At 34.1% G+C, this 20,037-nt stretch overlaps 1 protein-coding gene across 5 annotated transcripts; it reads right to left on the bottom strand.

Annotated features, from left to right (window-relative positions):
* Positions 1–4,365: 4,365 nt before the first annotated feature.
* LOC120086430 (rop guanine nucleotide exchange factor 14) lies at positions 4,366–11,944 on the bottom strand. 5 transcript variants are annotated; one of them, XM_039043073.1, is made up of 8 exons: positions 11,730–11,944; positions 10,859–11,043; positions 6,932–7,321; positions 6,662–6,825; positions 6,501–6,575; positions 6,131–6,400; positions 5,336–5,683; positions 4,366–4,899 (listed from the first exon to the last, which is right to left on the bottom strand). In XM_039043073.1, exons 2-8 carry the CDS (start codon positions 10,932–10,934, stop codon positions 4,549–4,551), a joined length of 1,674 nt encoding a protein of 557 aa, XP_038899001.1. In that variant the 5' UTR covers positions 10,935–11,043; positions 11,730–11,944; the 3' UTR covers positions 4,366–4,548. The 5 variants fall into 5 exon arrangements, with proteins under 5 accessions (XP_038899001.1, XP_038899002.1, XP_038899003.1 ...); XM_039043074.1 differs by having other exon boundaries at positions 6,662–6,816; positions 11,730–11,941; XM_039043075.1 differs by lacking the exon at positions 11,730–11,944 and adding an exon at positions 9,046–9,138 and having other exon boundaries at positions 10,859–10,997.
* Positions 11,945–20,037: the final 8,093 nt, after the last annotated feature.

Here is a 20,037-nt window from a genome sequence, read left to right as displayed (position 1 = left end):
CCCAACTATGCTAGTTGAACTCTCGTTTCCCATTTTCACACTACCGAAATCACAAGATTGGTAGTTTATGAAATAATCTCTTTTAGGAACACAATGGTATGAAGCACCTAAATCTATCACCCACCCTATGTTTGAACTCTCTACGTGATGACACTCACTGGTTGCACAAATCGAGGTGACAATATTATCACTCTAAGAAATAATAGCTGCAATATTTTATCATCTTCCTCTTTTTGCGAGTCTTGATTCTTACTTTGTTCTTTCTTCCAACGATAGCATAACTTTTTTTATATGGTCAGGCTTGTTACAATAATGACATGTCCTGGTTGAAGGAACTCTTATCAAATAGTACCTATGAGCGGAAGCAAGATCACTCCAAATTCATTGTGACAAAAAAAACAAGCATTCACAAGCGTACATAGTAATTATGCATTTCATAACAAATTATGGCATGCTAAGAACAAATAAAAACAAAGGACAAAGAGACTCACCTTTGAAGAACTTTTCTTCTCTTTTATCTCTCGCTCTCGCTTGAAACATCACCTCTCGCTATCGCTGTGAACACCAAACCAATCGTCTACCCAATCTCGTTGTCGCTCAACACCGAACGGTCTTCTACACGAACAAGCAGCAACGTGGACGCCACCACTCAGTGACCTTGGTATTCTCGAAGTGAGAATCCAGAAGGTATGGGCTCTGTTGGATTTGGTAGAGGGAAAGAGGAAAGAACAATTGTATTCAATGACCAAGCAAGTGAAAGAGGTTTGGAGTCTATCGTATAGACTGGTGCTTGGTCGTTTAGTAAAGGGTGCACGATCGTTTAGGTAATCGGGTTTGATCGTTTAGACAATCGTTTAGGTAATCTCGCTCTCACGCGCAATCTCTTAGTAAAAGCTACAAGATCGTTTAGACGCGTGTACACGATCGTTTAAGAGAACTTGAGCTGTTGTGCAGGTTCTCGTTGGCTAGACGATAGACAATGTATAATTAGTGAAGATTATCCGATTTTTAAACAAAATGAAATCTATTTTCATTTTATTCTTCAGTTATGAAAACTAAATGCAACCTCCCACTTTCACGCACAGTCATGTAGAAAACCACCAACAATTATCTCATAATTGTTTAATTATAAATAAATATAGTAACTAACTTATCATATTATATTTATAACCTATAGTTTTAATATTACATCATATGCAACATTTAAACCATAGTCTTTTTCTCCTCTACTAGATATAAATCATATTTATATCCTTTTCCTCCAATTAATGTATCTCTTACATCATGTCAACTATATCATATATAATCAAACTCCCTCTTGTCAATTTGAACACTTCAAACTGATCCAAAAACTGATTCTCAATTTGAATCCTTTGAGCTACCAAGGGGACTTTATGAACCTGAGGCTTGAAGCTCCAACGGTACGTGAATAGTTGACTAAACTCTTTAGCCACGAGATCCACTATTCATTAACTGCCAGGCACTTCACTAAAGACCGACGGCTGCACTCTTCTCTCCACAGATATATATATATGTCCATCGGATATAACCAATCAACAGTACGATAACCCTTCACAGATGCTCGTAAGTACAGCTAGGCCAATTTTCCATTTTGCCCCTATAGTTACGTCTAACTCCTTAAGTACTACCGATCCCTCTAGTGAACAATACAACATAGTCCTACTATTTATGGACACCTCTCAGGCCATGAGAAGGTGTGTGGTGCCACATCGTTCAAGCCTCGGAATCAGTCTTTAAGCGAGTAATCTATCTACTTACCCCTACTTCGGGGAAGGAGTGAATTCCATCTTGTGTAGTTGAGTTCTCAGCTCCTAAATCAAATGAATCCCTAAAGTAGTAGGTTTGAGTCAACAATCTGGCCACTTACACCCATGCAAATCAAAGGACCGCCCTCAAAGGTAAGAGTTCCCAACTCACTCAGAATTAAGCTCATGTTATCTATGGTCATCTTAGTGAAATGAAATCTCTGTCATGAATGGTGTTATATAACGAGACTATAACACTTAGTGGTTCGATCTTATACAAACTTCTTTGTATAGGACGCCCCCGCTCGCATGTCTCCACGTGAATGATCAGGATTAGACCATCTATAGCACGTCACAACACTTGTAACNGCTCGCATGTCTCCACGTGAATGATCAGGATTAGACCATCTATAGCACGTCACAACACTTGTAACAATCTACAAAGCGGGTCGCATCCGCAATGTCACCAGGATAAGGTTTCCCTCCTATATTCATATACTACTGACCATTTTGGTTATCACTTAAAGCATGATTCATCTGTATGTCTCCACATACATGCTTAAGTTACAACGACAACTAGGGATCTTAGTTTATTGGTTTGTGGTAAAACAATTAAAACATCTCATGTTTCATATACAACAGTGAAGAACTCATATATTATCATATCACAAGCATTTGTTCAAAATAGATGTTTACAAACTACAAGACCCAATGAGAGTTTAGGGCATCAACCCCAACACTAGTCTCTTTGTTTCTAGACTTGGACCTCCCTTTTGAGTTACCACAATCTTTAGGTTCCTTACCTTTGTTACTTCCCCGATTCTCAACAACAAGAGCATGTGAATTATCAACTCCCATCTCCTTTCTTCTTATATCTTCATTGAACATGCTCTATTTGATAACATCCAAAGACAAAAACACTTTCTGAAGCAGAGTTACTAATAGTCAGAACCAAGGTTTCCCAATTGTCCGACAAAGAATTCAACAAGAACAAAGCCTATAATTCATCATCAAAATTGATCTTCATAGCAGTTAGCTTATTAATAATATCCTGAAAGTCATTTAAATGCTCATAAACAAACTTCCTGCCTTCAATTTCAAATTAACAAGTTGTTTGATTAAAGAAGCTTTGTTATGTGTGGTCTTCCTTTCATAAAGACCTTCCAATTGATTCCACAAACTCGTATGGGTAGAACTCTTTAGACACATGGTTGAAAATACTAATATCAACCCACTGTCTAATAGTCGCCAAAGTTTTTCTCTTTAACTTTCTCCAATCTTTTTCTTCATTTTCTCTAGTTTTGCAGGTTTAGAAATTGTGTCATCTGCTTTTGTGGTTATTTCAATTGGATTAAACAAATCTTTTCAATATAACAAATCCTCCATCATTGGTCTCCAAATGAAATAATTGGTTGATGTCAATTTTTTTCATTGAACTACCTCTACCATTACTACTAGATCCATAATAATGATTAAATTAAAACTCGCTCTGATACCAACTAATAGCACCCAAACAATATAACACAACTCACTAAGATCTCCTAAAAAACAATCAACTAAAAAATTTTCTCCAAAACATCATAAATAAATCATCAAATAATCACCAAGCAATCAATCAACAATAGGCAGCAATAAACCACAAAATTTTAGAAGGCTAAAAGCAAAGAGCACACACGAATTATATATGAAAAATACCTTCGATGTAAAGAGTAAAAACCACAGGACCTGTGAGGAGTCCACCCTTGTCAACTTCTCTTATTATGATAAAATTGAGGAAAAAAGAACCCAAATAAATCATACAAAAGCTCACTACCCACCAATACTTTCATACATAAAAGATGAATAAAAGGAATGAAAATCACCCAATTTTACAGATTCTGTTCCACATTAATTATAGATAAACTAGAGCTCCTACAACAATCCAACCATTCAAAACGAGACCGTATGCATCCTAAACAGGCTGACTAAATTTTAGCATAATCCAACGGTTCAAACTTTGACAATTGACAACTTTGTGGAAGCTATCGCTGAAAAACCAAACTGCTGTCTTTCTCTCCGATTTTCTGCTTCTTTTTTCACCTCTTTTTCCTTAGGTCATCCTTATATCACATAAAAGAAAACCTAGGGCTTTCAAGATGGACCAATCTAAAAAATTAGCTCCAATTGAGCTCACAAAACATAAATTTAAAATAAAATCTTGTTTGTGCAACAAGTGAGTTGGAGACCCACAACATTTTGTGCATCGATGTCATCTTGTTATCTTCTCTGACAATTAGGTGGTGAAGATTGGCCATTGTTTATCATGGTTTGTTGAAGAAAGGAGAAGACAAATCATGAGTCTTTATGACAGTAACTAAAGCAACAGAAAAGTAAAAGAATTTATATAATAATATTATTATTAATTACCTTGATTTTTAACTTAATAAACTCCCATTAAACAATCCGATAAAGTTAACTAATGGTCAAATGGATCCTGGGACTAATTAAAACTATTATCCAAACTAAAATCAAATAAATACCTACTTCAAACCTCACGGACCAATGCGTATTTTGCTAAAGAAAGAGATAAGGATAATAGAAGGAAATGTGTATAGAGAGATTAGAGGGAGAAAGTATAAATATACTGTGCCTTTTAAACTATACTGTCCATATACAATGAGTTCAAAATATGCTTTTTCTGATTCCCACATAAACACAAAATTTTGATTTCAATCGCACTTATGTGATGGCTTCATGTACACAACAACAAAGCGCAACTGCTAATGTGCTGCTTTCAAATAGGCTATGGTGAGTTGTTTCCAGAGGAAACATTCCTACAAACCTCTCTGCCAATGCACCATGCTCGGTTTCGGCTTGGAGTTGCAGTCGGAGAGTTTCCTCTAACTTTGCTGGATGAGAATGTCATATCGGGACTGTTTGAGTGACCAGTAAGCGGCTGCCACGCATTGAGATCGCACATCTGAACGTCACGAATGTTCAAAAGACTCATCCCTGGAAAACAACATGTTGGTGTAGGTGAATTTGGGTTGCACATAGCATCCTCTTGCAGAACATCTCCAATTCTAGACAGTATGCTGTAAGCTAAGTTTCCAAGCACCCGCGAATACGCTTCCAGAATCAAATGCCCAACATCCTATGAAAATTCAAACAGAAACTTGTATGATTTATGTTATTATTGTGCCAACAAGAACAGAACTCCCAGACCCAACACTAGCATTGTTTACCAAAGATTGGGAAGTCAATGTACATGAAAACAATAAAATTTTCTGTATTATAATGCACTGTTTGTTCCAGAAAGGGAAATGGTTCTACTAAGAGAGTTCAGTCCATATTTTTATGTTATCCCTTGTTCTCCTTAAAACAGAGTGTTTGTTTTCGGATTATTACGAATCAAGATTACCATCCCAACAGAGATCTCAATGTAAATATCATACTGCAATGTCATAATCTACCGATCTAATAAGTAAAAAGACATGAGAATGAGAACCGCACTTTCATTTAGACTGGAAGCAAGGGAGACGTAATGGATGCCCAACTCGGCTAATGATGAATGCGAAAAAAACATATACCTTCCCATGTTGGATTTTTGAAACATCCAGAAATGTTTGGGGATGATTTGGATATTTTAATTTCAGTAGTTGTAGAAGAAGCTCGGCTCGATCAGTAAGTAATTTCAACTTATCAATCCCAGCCGCTGGGTCCTTGACAAATGGCCAAGAAGTTCGAACTGGAGATTTATTGCCACTTTGTTCAGTGTATTTCTCTTTCAAGGAGAATATTGCAGCTTCAAGGCGGTTTATGGCCTCGAGAACTCCATGGTCGGATTTCAGATTAAGCTGATTCAGCATGTTCTCGGCTGGACCAGATTCTGATGTCAAAATCTTGTAGAGTTCTTCGCTCATATTTGCTTTTCCAGACTGTACAATTCATGGTAGCCAAAAAAAGTTATAAGACATAAATCTAGATCTCCCAGGTTCTAACCCTATTCATATTACCCAATAAAAGCTTGGTTTCTAACTAAAAAAAATGTTCTACCCATTCATGAAATGCTCACAAAAAGTGTCATTTTAAGAAAATACAACATTACACATGTAGGGGAATTCGAAATTTCAACCTACAAGGGAACCAATATCTCAACCGTTGTATGCTCAATTTGGCCAAAAGTCTTCAATTTATAGAAATATATACATGTGACACATCTAATATCATCTGAAAGCCCATAATCAAAATTATTAAAATTCATCTACTTTGTTATTATAGTTAAACTGTGATCCGTTTTGTCATGGTTGCAAAAAATTTGTCTATAGTATGCATAATTCTTAGCAGATAGAATTGTACTGTATAAGTGAATAGAGAATGCTCACAGCTCGGACTGCATCCCTTATAACAGTTGGTACGGGCATTTCACGCAAAATACTTTCATTGATGGATTTGGCAGCTTTGAATACTTGATGTACAACCCGGCCATGGTTGAGCAATTTCTTCCTCTCATTCTCAGATAGCCCAGTGGATGGTACTTGTGGTAATGGAAGCCACCACCTTGTGCTTTGGCCCATACTCCTGCTTTTTCCTTCAGCCCTGCTACCAACTTCTGCATACCAATACTCGGTCTTCACCATTGAATCCAGCGTTCCCTGTAATAAAAGAAAATAGCATATAATTCAGGAAGATGAGCTATAATATAAGCAATAAAAAGGTACATTAGCAAGTACAGATGGTAATTAGATCACCTACAATTAACATGGAATCTAACTTCTGGAGAGCGGGAAGATTCATGTGGATGTCTCCCCGAACCTTTGGAGTCATTATCTGCAAAAATTTGAGCATAAATTCTGGTTAATATGAGATTCAAAAACACATTTCACAGTTCTGGTTGCAACTAAATCACAACTAACCTCCATCACTCTACCACTGGTACCATTTTGCTTTGTAGGAACCAATTCGACCATATAGTGGGTAGGAGAGAGCAACCAGTCCATTTCCCTTCGCCATTTACTCTTCCTCTCCTCAGGAAGAGGTTCCAATTTCCATAATTCTCCAAAGACAGAGGCTGCAAAACCTTAATAATTATTTCAAGGTCGAGGCTGGGAATGAATGACAAGATCATGAGATATTTAAATAAAAAGGTCCATTACGATGAATAAGAAATGCCATTTATTGTCTACCTGCTAGGTTGGTGATGGCATTAGACAGAGACAAGGCAGAGCTCAGCCCTTTCTGCCCTCCTGTGACATCTTCACCAAGCAATAGTTTTGTGAACTTTTCTTTCATTGCTTCCATGTCTGAAGCCTGAACGGTGTAATCATGTTTCTCTTTCATGTAAAAATGCTGAGGGCTTTCTGGTAGTTCCCACTCATCCAAATCCTGCTCGTCCCTATGCATTGCCAACCATTTTGAGGAGAAAGATCCACAAGCATCCTTGCTAGAAGAAGAGCTTGAATCATGATCTTCCAGTGAATCAGTTGTACATTCATCTGCTCGGCTCGATCTGCTTTCATTTTCGTAGGTTTGATTGGTTAAAACGCAACTCTCAAGACCATTAAAAGTCATAATCCCTGAGTCCCACGGAAAAATTATTTGTCAATAATAACTTTAGGTTAACTTACATTAAATTTAAGCAAACAAAAAAGCGAGCAATCAAGAGGAGAGTTGAAGCGTCTACGTCTTTCTGAGTTAATTATGAAAAAGAAGATAAAAGATGAAAAGCATCTGATATAAAATATCAAAGCAGTATGATTTTAACTGCCTGTGCTCATAAATATTGGTGTGGAGACATAAAACTCTGAGGACTTTCTACTATACTGTATCGTTGGTCTTTCTCAGGAATATAAACAGACATGCTAGAAAAACAAATTGGCTTCCAAAACCCACCAATTAAGGATCAATCCTTCTGTTGTTGAAAGTTTTATTATGTGATCATCTTATGAATCCAGGGACCAAAATTTTAAGATTTCTTTCCCTGCAAAACACACTCCATCCTCTTCCCATTCCAATGACTTCCCCGAACATTTGCAGCATATTTTCTATTTTCGCCGCTGAAAAACTCGCCTGGATTTTAATGATTACTTCCTCGCTCAGATATCAGTGGCAAAACTAGAAGGGACGTACACACAATTCTTATCTAGGGATCAAAAAATTGATATTCAATGTTTTTTACTCCTTGCGGGTAACATTGTTCGCGAGGGAAATCAAACATGAGGGCTAAAGACTTAAACAGGAGTTATTGGCCTGAGTTAGCGTTAATTAGGGATTAGTTAATGGGCACGATCTTCACTGGATTCTCACGTGGATCTTCTTACCCATTGGAAGACAAAGGAGAAACGACAAAAGACAAATTCCTCATCCCTGTTCTAAAACAGTTGAATAACGTGTGTAAAGGCCAAATAATAATTAGTTAGGCCTGACTGCCACAGCTAGAAAGAGAACATTTACGCATACTAGTTCTAGCGAAGGTGTTCCAAATTTTGTTTCTCTTCGTTGACTATGTATGTACACAAGCAGATGCGAATGCAAAGGCTACTCTTGTAAAAATAATTTGGACTTGCCATTTACAGACTATAGAACAAATAAGACCTACAAAATTTGACCATTCATATTGATTTCTGAGCGATGGGGTTCATATTATCAGAAAATATACAGCCCAAACGAAAACAGAAACTTCGGTAATTATTGTTATTTGGGCCGTAGTCAGATACCATCATACTACTTCCAAGAAAGAATAAGACATCCAGAACTGCTCCAAAGCCAACTGGCTCAAGACACACCGCAAAGTTTGTCCATCTTTTCTGGCAATTTGGATACTTGTCTGAAGATATGTTTGAATGGTTTTCGCCCAAAAATGAAAATCAGAACCAAAATATGGAGGAGGATGAAAGCAACGGCAATTAGTGAGCTGAATTTGTCCTTTTCGTCTGGCATGTTGGAAGCTCAATAATCCCTAAAATTTTAAATCAATTGCCCCGGACGCACAAGTCATACAGCCAGACTTTTCTCAAATGCGTAATGTCCCTACTTATATTTTCTTTGTCTACTTCAAATGAGCTAACTCAACCATAATTGGCATAATTTTGGTTTTTTAAGTCAAAGCATCAATCACCCATCCCCGTTTGTTAAAAAAAAGGGGGTGTTTATTAAATGATATATTAGATGTCAATTTTTTTAAATAATAAATAATATATTCTATTCAATTTAGAATCCAGACCGCGTCCAAGATTTGAGCCATCCGTGGAAAACTGATAAAATGGGAAGCCAAGGAAATCTAAAGTCACGGATTTCTCACCCGGACACATCACCCATGTGCTAAGCACGAACAAATCACATGGACCAACGCCTGTTATTTTTATAACGGGGCCTGGAGGAGATCACTTAGCGTCTACAGCAAAACCAAAAGATTTAAAAATTTTGGCACCATTTATACGTATTCCATGCTTAAAATCAAAATAACCATGGTATTCAAAGAAATAACATTCTTTTCAGGGAAAAAAATAGAGAAAAACTAATAGAAAAGGCTAAACTTCAATGCTAAAAAAAATTAAAGAAAAACTAATAGAAAAGGCTAAAATTCAATGTTTTAGTTTATTTAATTCACTTGGCTTGTAATATCTTAATAATTACACTACTCACACGAATTATTAAATTAAAACTAGAATCACATGATCGTTTGAACAAGGATGTATTCTAAAAAAAGAAAACATATAAACAAAGATGTGGTTATGGATAATCTTAAGCAGGTAATTCTAGCATAGCTAAGTGTATAAAGCATCAATTACCATCTCGGAGGTCAATGTTTCTATCCCTACTCCCATAATTGTTGGACGAAAAAAATGATAGACTCGAACATGAGACATGATAATACATGGCATTTCTCATTCTTCGCACAACAGCCCATGTAATTTTACCAAATGCATTAATAAATTTTCTCCTCTAGTATAGTATAGTTCCTATGAATTTTTAAGTTTTTTTTTAATTTTTAAGTTTTTTTCTTTTCCAAGAACATAAGAGGGTGAGAATTTGAACCTTGGATGTTTTGATGTGGATAAAATGTTTTTTTAGTTTCTAAAGACTAAAATAAGTATAAGTTTATCCTTTAAAAAAGGTTCATAATAAATTATCAGTTCTTTTTCATCGCGTACTATGCTAACATGTCCTATGTCCATGCCCCGAGTGTACCCTATCAAATCCCTCACGTGTTCTAAGCATGTCCGAAATTATAAAAATAATAAACCAGCCGCTCTAAATCTAAAATCAATCTAACAAGGCCTAAAACCTGTCCATGTATATCAATGTCCAACAACTCAAAAACGGTGTTCATGCTTTCTTGTTTCTTTTTTTTTTTTTTTAATTTGTTTCTTCCCTTTTTTTCCTAATACAATGCCCCCTGCCCACCCTGCCCCCACCCCCAAAAAAGAAAAACCCCACATTCTATGCATAGAACCAGAAACCCAACCCATTTACGAGCTTTGATGTCCTCCAGTACATTTAATACTGCCATCAGAATCATAAATGAACGCACCAGAATTTGCATGGGACTAACCAATGGGTCAGGTAAGGCTAATAAGAAGCAGGGAAACACTTGGTAGTAATATCTGCCTACTACACCCACTCTAACCCTTTTCACATGATCTGACCCTCCGGACCCATCGTTTCCCTCGATCCCCCTTAATTTCTTTACCAAACCCTAACAAACACGTTCTTTACTCTCAACCTGGCCCACCATCATCGCCCCTTTTCTTTTCAAATTCAGCCTTTCTTAGCAATAAAGAAATTCCAAGGGAAAAAAAAAATCCTTCGTAGCATGTGAAGTTGTGGATATGGTGAGTGTATTTCAAACTAATATAGCTAGTCAAACCTGTATGAATAAAAAAATGTCCTAGTGGCATGTGGAGTTATTCCTAATTTTTCAAATTCAAATCCGTTGTAGTTACTTTTTGAATTTACAGTGAGATTTAATATCAGTCAAGCACAAAGTTACTTCAGAAACTTTTAAATAATAGACTAAAATCTAGCTGAAGCCAAAAAAATAGTAGTAAAATTGAATTTGATGAGCCAAATGGTACTGATGCGTAAAACAGTAAAGGGAAGCTAAGGCTTACTCTCTTGCTCGTCCATGTCCAGGCTGACCCCTCGGTCCCTTGTGCAGCAAGCCAGTCTTCTCCGCATCGACATCATCTTGTTATCTTCTCTGGCAGCTTGAGGCTATGGAGAAAATTCGATTGACCAAAATCACAGTAGACTTGCAGCAGACAATGTGACGAACAGACCGATCAACACAAGCCCACTACATGATTATTGATCAAGAATTAGTCCTTTCAGGATGAGTAATATGAAATCATGTAACGAGGTCATCGATTTGAAGGGGGAAAATGTCCATATACTAAGGATAGAGATGAAATTATAATCCAATCAAACCTGTTTCTGATTGGCGTTTGATTTGAGTTTAAAATAATAAGATTAGGGAAACGAAGAAGTCAACAGGACCAAAAGGTAAAAGAAAGATAAAGGAAAAAGGGGAAACGAAAAGGATTATATGAATTTTACAGAGAAACTGGTAGAAAATGGACTTTACCATCATGATTCAACAGAAAAGAAAAAATATATATTGAAAAACCAGTTCTCAAAAGTTGCATAAAGGAAACTTGAGGAGAACCGGAAAAGGCAAGCACACGAGGTTGGGCGCCGAGAAAGGTCACGAACTTCAATAGACTCACAGAACCACTAAACTTCGAGCAAAACAAGATGTCTAGAACTCGAACATCATTTCCTCATCAGTCTCTCTCCGTTTTCTGTAGCTTAAGAGAAGCGATACAGAAGAAATGCAACCAACAAACAACGCAGTGTGGAAAACAAAACAATCCTAGTGAATCGTGAAGTCGTACAGAAGACGGAAACGAGAAAAACCTCGAAACCAACCAGCCCTAGGATCTGGCGCAAATAAGGCAAAATGCAAAAGTAAAGCCAAACAACCTGAGTCCAGAAAACGGATTTCGCAGCGGCGTTTCACGGCGGAGCCGGAACAGCATCTCCCAACAAACTCAATCTCAAAAGCTACTTCACCAAAAGCTCCACTGAACCCTAAGCGAAGAAATGAACTCCCATTACAGAGCTTCGAGAGGATGAAAATGGCAGATGGATTAAGAGTGTGAAAGGAGGGAAAGAAGAAGAAGGAGAATGAGTATTTAGAGAGAGAAGAGAACTGTAGGAAGTGGAATACGGTTTTGGCGCGTGATAGCACGCACTGTTAGTCCATCTGGTCCGTCCGTTTAAGCGTGATCAAAGTGGGCTGCGCGTTTGGACTCACGCGCTTTCTCACGTGGCAATTGGAAGTCCAGTTGGATTTAAAGTGGGCCCCGCGAAAGCTAATGGGCGGGGCCCAGACCCGATTATTGGATCCTTTTTGGCGGTTTCTTATTCCTCTCTTTTTCAAAACATTTTTTTTGTTTTATTTTTCATTATTCATAATGATTAATTAAAAAAGTAATGATAATAATAACAATAATAATCGATTCCGTACCAACTTATATTATAATTATTTTAAAAAAAAGATAAACTTATACCTTAGAATTGACTCGCATCGTCAAAATGAATTTAACTCAACAGTAATTAACATGAAATTCTTCTCTATAGTTCGAATGTTCGATCTTTTATCTCCTATTTAAAATTTATTTAGATACAATAATTAATCTAAAACTGGTAATACTTCTTTAGATACAATAATTAATCTAACATAGAGATAGATAAGATAATCAAATAGATAGTAATTTTGTCACTAAATTTGAGGGATTTGTTTGGTTTTCTCTATTTTCATTTACTTATTCAAATAGAATTATATTTTTTTCCTTTTTGCTACTTTATAAATATTTTTTAGAAAGATAATTTTATTTTACGTGAACTTGCACATATTGTAAATGTAATTTAGGGAACATAAGATACAAATTGCTGACAAATTATACGAATTTAATCACTTGTGATTATTCGCTTTTTAAAATTGATACATCGGATGATACTTGACTCAATGTCATTCATTATCTTCCATGAAGTTGGAAGTTTGATCATTCATCTTCTCCGGGAGCTACTAACACGACAAATGAAGCAATGTCTGTCAATTACTATTGAATTATATTGATTTGGTAAAATTGAAAATCCATAATCTATAAAACAACAGTTAAAACTTATATTCTTACAAAACACAGATTTAAAAACTAACTAATGTAATAAGTATAACTCTAATTCTTACAATATATTTAAAAAGAAAATATACAAAAAAAAAATTAATAATTTAAGATTGAGAAATAAAGTAATTAATTAATCAATGCGAGAGTTTTTGTTTTTTTTTTTTTCTTCCATTTTTTATTTTTCTCAAGTTGTTTTTTAAAATTATTATTATTATTTATGTTAATTACCATTAAACTATATTCATCACCATAAAATAGAAAGTTAATGAAAATTATAAAATAACAGTTAAAACTTGTATTCTTACCCAACACAAAATTGAAAAACTAACTAATGTAATAAGTATAATTGTAATTCTTACAATATTTTTGTAAAAAAAAATTGTCGTGAAGAAAATATACAAAAAAAAAATTAAGATTGAGAAAATAAAGTAACTAATTAATCAATGCACGAGTTTTATTATTTTTTTTCCTTCAATTACTGATTTTCATAAGTTATTTTTTAAAATTATTATTATTTATATCAATTACCATTGAGTTACGTTGACTAGGTAAAATAAAAAATTATAAAATAACGGTTAAAACTTATATCTTTACCCAACACAAAATTGAAAACTAAGTATAACTCTAAAAAGGACAGAAGTAGTTAATAATTTAAGATTGAGAAATAAAGTAATTAGTTAATCAATGCAAATTTTTTTGTTTGTTTTTAATTATTATTATTATTATTATTATTATTATTTACGTTCAATCAAATAAAATTAGTACTTGATGTATGTTTGAATCAAATGCGGTGTATATATAAGAAGACAAATTCTATGTATTGGACAAAAATAAAGCTGGAAGGAAATCTCAAATTATTGAATAAGTAAATTAAAAAAAGAGGTGACATATTATTATTATTGAAATGGGGTTTGTTTTTTTTTTATAAAAATTAATATATATTATTATCTATCAAGAAAATAGACAAATCAATTTCCTTTTCATTTGTGATTTCGATATAACAAAACGACCCGTCGATTTTTTTGGTTCATTTCATTTTCACTTTGCAAGCATTTACATTGGTTCGTACGCCTTCAAACCCTACTACTAATTTGAATTCAAAATTTGAGGAAGAGATTATTATTATTTTCATTTATATATAACAAATAGAAAGACGGGAGATTGAACTATCAACTTTTCAGATGTTAATTTGTGATTTATTCATTGAATTGACTGAAAGTTTGAAAGAGAAAATTGATTGTGGAGCTTATTCAAGACATTTCTTATGAGGGACTGTTTGGGACTCTGAGGATGTCTAAAGTTCATATGTCTGTGGAGTTTATCTATCTAGAGAGTTTATATGTCTGTGTTTGGGGTGTAGAGTTATTTAGTCTGAGTTCATATGTTTGTGTTTGGGGTGCATAGTTGAGTTCATATGTCTGGGTATTATCACAGAGATGCACAGAGGAACAGAACGAACTTCTTATATCCCTTTTCCACTCAATCCAGAAACAATATCGGACGTTATTCCGGTTCGTCTCCATTTTTGTGAAACTATTCCTCAAGCAAGGCAGAGTTTTTTTAACTCTAAATAATATGTTTTTATTTTTTATTTTTTATTATTTTTTAAATTTTTTTATTCAATAATTCTATCTATCTTTGTTTGAATAAAATATGAATTGCAATTTTTTCTTTTAATGTTTATAACTTTTATTTCTTTCTTTTTTGGGCAATGAACAACGATTATCCCATTACATTTATTGTAAAAATATGGTTAAATAAAATGAGAAACTAAAGCAGAATTAACTCTTTCTAGCCAATTTTTCTCCATGAATTTCATTATCATCTTATTCTTTTCCTTTTTCTTTCTATTGTTACTCTATATTTTTACTATATCATATATTTTGTTAATTAAACCCCTCTCATCACCGTAACGACTAAAAGAATGACATCATATTTCTTCAATAGTTTCACTTTCATTTTCTCTAAATTTGGAGGATTTGAGAACAAATCTCTATTTTTCATTAATTTTTGTTGGAAAATATTCCAAGATTTTTTTTCCATTTTATGTTTTTTTTTTTTTTTTTATATGTTACTTACTTTTCAACTACATACATACTTTTCGTCTAAATATTCTTAACACTCATTTGATATGTGAATTCATTACGTATAAATATTACACTAGTAGACAAAATAATATTTTTTATATAATAAAAAATCCTACAACGGACTTTAACATCATTCTTATAGTAGTCGGAAGTGGTTGTCGAAATTGATTATCGAAGATGATTTTTGTTGGATTTTTTAGTCAGAAGTGGTTGTCGAAGCCTGAGGTTGGTCACATGAAGGTGTATTGGAGTTGATTGTCGAAGTTTGTTATCGAAGGTGATTTTTCAAATCCTGGAGTTGGTCGGGCGAAAGTGGTCGTCGAATATGATTTTTTCTGGATATTGTAGTCGAAGGTGACTGTAGGTTGCATGAAGGTGGTATTAGAGTTGGTTGTCGGAGTTTGTTATCAAAGTTGGTTGTCGAAGCCTCGAGTTGGTCGTCAGAGTTGCTCGAGGTGATTTTCATTGGAGTGGTTGTCATAGCCTACGAAGATGGTTGTCAGAGTTTGTTTCCATAGCCAATTGGTCGCTGGAGTAGGTAACGCAAAGGTGGTCGTCAGAGTTGGGTACCGGAGGTGGTTGTCAGAGGCCAAAATTGGTTGTCAAAGTTGGTCGCGTGAAGATCGTCGGAGCTCGAAATTTTTGGGTTGGCCTTTTAAATGTTGCAGTCCAAGTAGGTGGTTGTTCGGGTAGTCAAATTTACGACGTGTTGAACGTTGTCCGATTGGAGGGGTTGTTTTGTTCGAGCCCGAATGATGGGTCACCCTGGTGAGTTTGCCAATGCGAAGGGGTAATGTTTGGGGAGTCCGGGAAGTGTTGGTCGCTAGGAGGTTTTTCAATTCAAGAGGGTTTTGGGTTGTTCGGGGAGCTCGGGAGTTTAATTTCTCGGAGGTTGTGAAAACGGTGACCGGGATGGGAAACATGGGGAATAAGGGATAGATGAGGTGAGTTGGGGTGAAGTTTGGGGTAAAAAATACCAATCAACCTCTAGAAACATTTTAAGTTTTTGTGGACCAAACAAATGGAGTAGTAATATTATCCAACTCCCCCAACTCAACTCAATGGTTGGGTGAGTCAAAAACCCTAAAAATTTGTTTTTCGAGTTGTTATTAAACCAAACTGGTGGATTGGGAAGCGGGAGGGGATTTTCATTTTTTTTTTTTTAAAGGAACTATTTTATACAAAAATGAACAAAAACTAATATTTCTTTTTGATAGAGGCTGGCAGAGGGCTGGATAAGGAAGTTTGTTTAATTGATACTATGTGTATACGCTGACAAAAGTTTATCAGTATCTAGGGTTGACAAAATTCTCCGTCGGCGCCCGTCTCGATCGGGACGGAGAATCCCGGTTTGACCAGAGATGGGGTTAAACCGGGGAATTTTTTCATGGCCCCATTCGGGGACGGGGATGGTATCCCCACCCCGATTTTATATAGTTATATTTTTAATATTTTTAAATATATATTTAATATATATAAAAATAACTTATTTATAGTATGTTTTATAATGTATACTATAGACTTATAGTGTTGTAAGTTCAATATTGAATATATAAATTATAAATTTAAGTCCAAAAGTCAAACCCAAACTTAGAAAATTAAAAGAAAAAAATAGAAAATCCCCGCGGGGATCTAATAGGGGATTCCCGCGGGAAAGGGGAATGGGGCCCCGTGGGGACCCGTTTCCCGCGAGGGCGGGGATGGGGGAAGTTCCCCTACGGGGCCGGGGACGAGGGACCCTCCCCCGCCCCGCCCCGGCTTCGTTGTCAACCCTATGATAGTATCTATCAGTTTTTTTTTTACTATTTTTGTAAATAGTTTGACATTTTTTCTATTTGTGAAAAAATCTCTGATTGGAATGAATAGAGGTTGAGGATACCACAAAGAAAGTTTAGATATTTCACATTATTTATAAGATAGATGAGTTACTCATTTCATTACCAAATGATTTTTATGAGTAGAAAATATATGAAATAAAATAATTTTAAAATATTAAAAAGAAACATACTTTTTTTAATATTAATAAAAAGTTCAAATGGTTTTGTTTCAGGTGAATCTGGACCAACCTAACCCACAAGATTTACATTTATTTGAACCGAACTCAACCTAAATCGTACAAATTAGGTTGAATTGATCGGATCATCGAGTTTTTTGAACATCCATAGATATATCATGCTTCAACAATAAAAAATGAAACAATGAACCATAATAGAAGAAGTGTTTGAATAAAAGCAATGACATATTTTTGAGTAAGTTGAATTTCAAAAGGACAATGTGCAATGGAAACATCACATGTATGAGAATGGAGCATTGTGTAGTTTTGTCACTTGGAGTTGTAGGCAAAGACAATTAAATATTGAGGACCCTTTTTCTCCACTATATTATTCCTTTGAAAACAACTCTTCCATTTGCCTTTTACAGGCTTTTTTTTTTAATATATATATATATTGTTAAAATGTTTTTTTTTATTCTAACATTTAGTCCATACACTTTCAATAAATTTCAAATTTAGTCGATGTATTTTTCTATAAATTTTAAATATAGTTGTTTGAAATTCATTTTCATTGAATTTGGTTAAATAATAACAATAGTTTTAGGTCAAAGAAAATACACCATATGAATATATTTTCTAAACCTATTGAAAAAATATCAATATAGACTATTTTTTATATTAAAAAAAATCAAACAATAGACTAAATTTAAACATTTAGAAATAGATTACGTTATAAAAACTACACTTGAACTTGGTCATTTGTTTAAAAAAACACCCATATAATTTAAAAAATTATAATATTACTCCCAAACCTTCATAAACGATTCAAAACCGACCTTTATAATAAAAATTATTTAAAATTTTTGACAAAAATTTAAAATATGAAATGATGTGACAATGACCTATAATGAAAATTTAGACCATCCAACATTTTAAGTCATTATTATCATACCATTCTTAGTTTGAATTTTTTAAACAAATGACAAAGTTTAAAATTTTTTATCATAATTTAATCATGAAAGTATATAAACTAAAATAGAACGATGTTCGTAAATATTTCGATCTCTTAATTAATTAATAATATATAAAGTGGGGTGCGCACTTCCACTTTCTGCTCCACATGTCGTCCATGATTCTTGTGTGAATGTGGAAAGAGCATTTGCTGGCTAGAAAAATGCCACAAACTTTTCTGTTTTTGCTGCCTATCTTTTAGAATAAATACAAAAATAAAATCTAACCTAAATGAAACTCAACGAAAATTTCACGTTTATCGTTCAAACAAAATACAAACGGTATTACAAATTCTACTAATATTCTTTTTTTTTTCTCTCCTAAAAGACTAATAATGTGTTAAATATTGTCCAGAATAAGATTCGCTCAACGTTAAGTGATATTGTCTTCCTTTTTAAAATTGAGGTTCAATCTTCCATTTTTACTGTTCTTGTACTAAAAAAACTAATGTGTTAGAACATTAAAAAAAAAAAAGACTAAATATAGAAAATAGTTGACAAGTATTTTTGAAAATAGCAAAATTTTATTATCATTGATAATTTGTCTAAATAATGACATTTTGATATATTTGAAATATTTTCGATAGTTTTATTATCTAAAATAATTAGATTTGAAAGTGAGAAATCTCACTTGAAAAAAAGAAAAACAGACTTCTTTTTTTTTTTTTTTTAATTATTTCATCTTTTGTTTTGATTTTTTGAAAATTAAGTTTATAAAATGTTATTTTCCTCTGTGAATTTATTTTTTTTTATTACCACTTTATAGAAACGTTTCCAACGCCTAACATAAGTTTTGAAACTAAAAAACGATAGTTTTTTAAATCATGTTTCTTATAATTAACTAAAATTCTTTTTTTTTTCTTTTTTTTTTCTTTTTTTCTTTTTTATAAGAAAGGTGAACCCCATAGTAAATAAATTATGAAAAGTCGACACAATTTTTGTTTTAAAAAAAATTATAAGGCCTTTAGACCATTATGTTGCTAAAAGATTTAGGCTTAGTTTGAATTTGATGTAGCTTCTATAAAATGATTCTTGGTAAGTGTGTTCTTCGAAAATTTAGTTGTGGTGTGAAACAAATTGGTGTGCATTTCAAGGTGATTTTAAAATGGTTACATTACTTCTGTTGTGTTTAGAATTACTTCACGACACACATCACTCTAAATTAATTCAATATTTAGTTTTATGCCTTTAGACGCATTTTTCAAATAATTTAAAAACCATTTTAAATGATTAAAAGTATTTTATGAGCGATTTTGAAAAGGACAAAAGTAATTTAACCGTTTTATACTCCCAACCCTCATCTAAAAGGGACAAAAGGAAAAATAAAAAATTTATCCTCTATAGCCCCTTTTAGATAGTATAGATAATTTTAATTTTTAAATACTTATTTAAAATGTTATATTTTGTTCTAATCCTCCCAAAAAATCAACCCTAAAAGCACCTATTATTTTCATGTGTTTATACGTTATTTGCTGACTGCCACAACTTTACAGTAAATGAACAAATTTGTATCTGAAATTGTAAATTGATTTTGAATGATTGAAAGTTTATTAGAAACTCGTTGTTACAAACTTAAGTTATGTAATTGTTAGCTAGGCTAGGTAAATTGCCTAAGTCCAACACTTGCTTGACGCTTGAAAACAGTAAGCTAGTGAGCAGGGCAGCATCATAATGCTTCGAAGATAGATAACGCCACCGTCGTGACGCGCCAGCCCAACGCTGAAAGGTAGAATGGTCAACATTGCAACGCTACGACTTCAACGGACAATCCTCCTTCACATGCACGCAAGCGAGCGTCAAAGTCCTATTGCAACGCTTTTTCAACACTGTAACCTATGCCACCACAGTGAGTGCAACGCTCTCCCTAGTGTTGCGACGCTACGCCAAATCTATAAGTTGATGTTTTTGGATTCAGCTAGGGGGTGTGAAGAAAAACATAGCTTGAGGACGTTTTTAGGAGATGATTAAGTCGAATTGCTGACCAAGTTTCATCATATTCAGCCGCCCTTT

Source organism: Benincasa hispida, chromosome 9 (assembly GCF_009727055.1).
Source record: "Benincasa hispida cultivar B227 chromosome 9, ASM972705v1, whole genome shotgun sequence".
In the NCBI taxonomy this organism is placed as follows: domain Eukaryota; kingdom Viridiplantae; phylum Streptophyta; class Magnoliopsida; order Cucurbitales; family Cucurbitaceae; genus Benincasa; species Benincasa hispida.
The sequence above is the reverse complement of the archived record's forward strand: the minus strand, read 5'-3'. Positions and strand labels throughout refer to the sequence as shown.

Excerpts from the sequence above, each read along its gene's own strand:
- LOC120086430 (XM_039043073.1), bottom strand. The coding sequence starts at position 10,934 with ATGATGTCGATGCGGAGAAGACTGGCTTGCTGCACAAGGGACCGAGGG. Across the intron at positions 7,322-10,858 it reads GGACATGGACGAGCAAGAGA|GGATTATGACTTTTAATGGT; the intron begins GTAAGCCTTAGC and ends CGTGGGACTCAG. Across the intron at positions 6,826-6,931 it reads TGCCATCACCAACCTAGCAG|GTTTTGCAGCCTCTGTCTTT; the intron begins GTAGACAATAAA and ends ATAATTATTAAG.